The following is a 3,595-nucleotide window of genomic DNA, read 5'->3' as shown; positions in this document are numbered from 1 at the left end:
GTGTTTAGTTTTTATTAAACAAAAGTAAGGGAGGCATCCAAGAAAGTTTCAGATGAGACCTCTACTCTCCCCAAGGCCTCTCTCTGCACCTACCTCCACTTTTGTTTCAGCTCACTTCTCCACCATACCAAATGTTGTGGACAAGTCACGGCCTTTTTCATCGGTCTTCCTTGACAATGATCTTTCCTGGTGCTGTAGGTGGAGTTCTGACCACACCTTCTCCTCTCCTGTTAAAAGCTGCAAGGCTTTGCAGACGCTGCCGCCGAGGAAATTCTTGTAGTACTAGCCATGGTCAACCCTACCGTGTTCTTCGACATTGCCGTCGACGGCGAGCCCTTGGGCCGCGTCTCCTTCGAGCTGTTTGCAGACAAGGTTCCAAAGACAGCAGAAAATTTTCGTGCTCTGAGCACTGGAGAGAAAGGATTTGGTTATAAGGGTTCCTGCTTTCACAGAATTATTCCAGGGTTTATGTGTCAGGGTGGTGACTTCACACGCCATAATGGCACTGGTGGCAAGTCCATCTATGGGGAGAAATTTGAAGATGAGAACTTCATCCTAAAGCATACAGGTCCTGGCATCTTGTCCATGGCAAATGCTGGACCCAACACAAATGGTTCCCAGTTTTTCATCTGCACTGCCAAGACTGAGTGGTTGGATGGCAAGCATGTGGTCTTTGGCAAAGTGAAAGAAGGCATGAATATTGTGGAGGCCATGGAGCGCTTTGGGTCCAGGAATGGCAAGACCAGCAAGAAGATCACCATTGCTGACTGTGGACAACTCGAATAAGTTTGACTTGTGTTTTATCTTAACCACCAGACCATTCCTTCTGTAGCTCAGGAGAGCACCCCTCCACCCNTTTATGATTATGAAATAAAACTAAAAAACAAAACAAAACAAAAAAAAAACAAAAAAACAAAACAAAACAAAAAAAGCTGCATAGTTCAAATGTCCATTCTCACCCTCTTTCTCTTATGCTATGTACATTACCCAGGTGAGCTCATCTGCTGTTATACCTTTACTGTATCTGCTTCCTGGAGACTCCTAAATCTGCTCATACAGTTTGATTTCTGCACCGAATTCAAAAGCTCCCTACTGAACAGCATCATCTGAATGTCTTTGTAGCCTCTCATCTTCAACATGTCCACACCTGAACTCCTTTATTCTGTGCCAGGCTTTCTTCTCTCTGTTTCAATTTTTAGTTCATGGCATTTCTTTTTATCCAGTTTTTCCAGACAGAGTCCTAGGAATCATCCCTGACTTCTCCTCTTCTGAATGTTCAATCAGTCACTAAACACCATTGCATCTACCTTCTTACCATCTCCTGAATCTCTTCACTTACATCTATGTCCCTTACTTCAGGTCCTCTCTTTATCACCGGTATTCATGTATTAGTCATCTAAATGCTTTCCTTGTCACCAGCCTTGGTTCTCAGGATCCATCTCTCATAACACTACCAGAGTGATCTTTTAGGTCTAAAATATGTTTGCATCCCTCTCTTGTTTCAAATTATTTTATGATTCCATTGCCTGCAAAATCAAATCAGAACACAAGGCCTTCATGATGGGAGTCCCATGTTTAACTCTCCATCCACATTCCTGGCCACTCTTCCCCTTTATGTCAACTGTCTTTTCAATCAGAACTGTATGTTGCTTCTGGAGCCAAGCATGATCTTCTTCCTCTTCAAATCTTCTGGAAATGGTCCTCTCTTTCTTTCCTCTCAATATTTATCAGGCTAATCTCTGCCCTCTCAATAAACCTACTGTGAGCCAATCTTGGAGCAGAACTTCATACTTCACTTGATTAACATACATCTAACTCCACTCTAACAGGGGTGCCATGATGACGCCTTGGGTCCCCAAGTATCAAAGTCAACTAAGACCCATATGCAACAGTAATAGAGTGACTGGGTGTTCCCTTTACCCAAGTATACCAATAAAGGTATTCATAGTTGTCCTTGGGTCAGAAACATTATTATGGGAAATCATTACTCTATACTTGTCATTATATTGCAGGATTTTTTCTCATAGATACTGACCTCTCCTTCTGTCAATGGGTTGTGAGCCAGAAAGCTGTCTTAGGTCCAGAGACTGGAAAAGTGTGAAATACATGTATATAGTTTCTCTACATGCATTACCTTATTTATTTTATTTATTTATTTATTTATTTTTGAGACAGAGTCTCACTCTTTTGCCCAGACTGGAGTGCAATGGAGCCATCTCAGCTCCCTGCAACCTCCACCTCCCGGGTTCAAGCAATTCTCCCTCTCTTAGCCTCCCAAGTAACTGGGATTACAGGTGCTAGCCACCATACCCAGCTTTGTATATTTAGTAGAGGTGGGGCTTCACCATGTTGTCCAGGCTGGTCTCGAACTACTGACCTCAAGTGATCCACCCACCTTGGCCTCCCGAAGTGCTGAGATTATAGGCATGAGCCACCGCACCCGGCCCATGCATTATCTGTAATATTTCAAAATATAGATGGTATTATGCACATACATGTTACAAATTAGAAAATCAAGGCTCAAGAAAGTTACATAATTAGTCCATGCAATGCAATTTATAAGTATCAGAGACACTATTGGAAGGAAGGTCACTTCATAGGACAGTTTATTTTCTTTCCACCCCATCCAGTGTAGGCTCAATACAAACAGCATCAGAGCATGGTCTCACTGGAAAATAGCTTTACATCTGAAAGTAAATTGTGTTTCTGTAGAACAGTTTTCTCACTCATAAAATATCAAGAATGATAGTACATATGTGATAGAGCTGTTGGGAGGATTAAATGATGTAAAGTAGATAGAGGGCTTAGCAAGATAGTGGGATGTAATAAGCACTAATTAAACAGTAGCTATCATCAATATTGTTATTATCATTATTAATAAGAATTGGACAAACCATGAAGCAATTAACATGATACCCAGCACAAAATTATTAGTTATTACTTTTATAGTTAATATTTTTATTAGCTATATGATTAGCTTATGTTATTAGTTATATTAGTTTAATATGACCATTAATAATATAATAATTATTAATCTTTGTGAAACATGAATAGTACATTAATTTAGCACCTCTCTTACAGTAAGTTTTCCAAAAATGTTAATGTTTAATGGTGCTTCATGGTATATGATCATTGCATATATGTTGTGGAAACTTGAAAATGTTTCTAAACAAACCTACATTGTACTTTACAATGCCTTAATTGTGGGAAAATCGTTACCATGTTGATGTAAAAACCCTTGATACTACTCTCAGGTGTAGTGGCAACTTTGAATATCTATGTACATTTAATCAAATTATTATAGAGCTTTATTCAAGTCCCTAAGCTGGGACCAGTCCAACTCACCACCCCACTTCACTGACTTTATCTGAAACGCAAATGTAACAACACCCTTCTGGCTCCAAATTTTGGGAGGAGCTTTATTTTAAGTAGTTAAATGGGAATATCCCAGCAGTGACAGTCTTCTGCATTTCAATCAAAATTAACAACAGGCATGTCATATTTTGCGACTTCATATGTTGGTAGACTTTCTTTTTAGTTTAAAAGAGAAAGAAACATATCATCCTCTTGTAAGCACCAGTAAGATGAAGAATTT

General features: G+C 39.7%; 1 protein-coding gene across 1 annotated transcript; it reads left to right on the top strand.

Annotated features, from left to right (window-relative positions):
- Positions 1–243: 243 nt before the first annotated feature.
- On the top strand, positions 244–786 carry LOC108522795 (peptidyl-prolyl cis-trans isomerase A). The gene has a single exon (XM_017863232.1). It carries the CDS (start codon positions 289–291, stop codon positions 784–786), a length of 498 nt encoding a protein of 165 aa, XP_017718721.1. The 5' UTR covers positions 244–288.
- The last annotated feature ends 2,809 nt before the right edge of the window (positions 787–3,595 follow it).

The sequence above is a fragment of the Rhinopithecus bieti genome, unplaced genomic scaffold (genome assembly GCF_001698545.2).
Source record: "Rhinopithecus bieti isolate Rb0 unplaced genomic scaffold, ASM169854v2 scaffold_64915, whole genome shotgun sequence".
Lineage (NCBI taxonomy): Eukaryota > Metazoa > Chordata > Mammalia > Primates > Cercopithecidae > Rhinopithecus > Rhinopithecus bieti.
The sequence above is the reverse complement of the archived record's forward strand: the minus strand, read 5'-3'. Positions and strand labels throughout refer to the sequence as shown.

What these genes read in the sequence shown, in the direction of transcription:
- LOC108522795 (XM_017863232.1), top strand. Translation starts at nt 289, where the DNA reads ATGGTCAACCCTACCGTGTTCTTCGACATTGCCGTCGACGGCGAGCCC.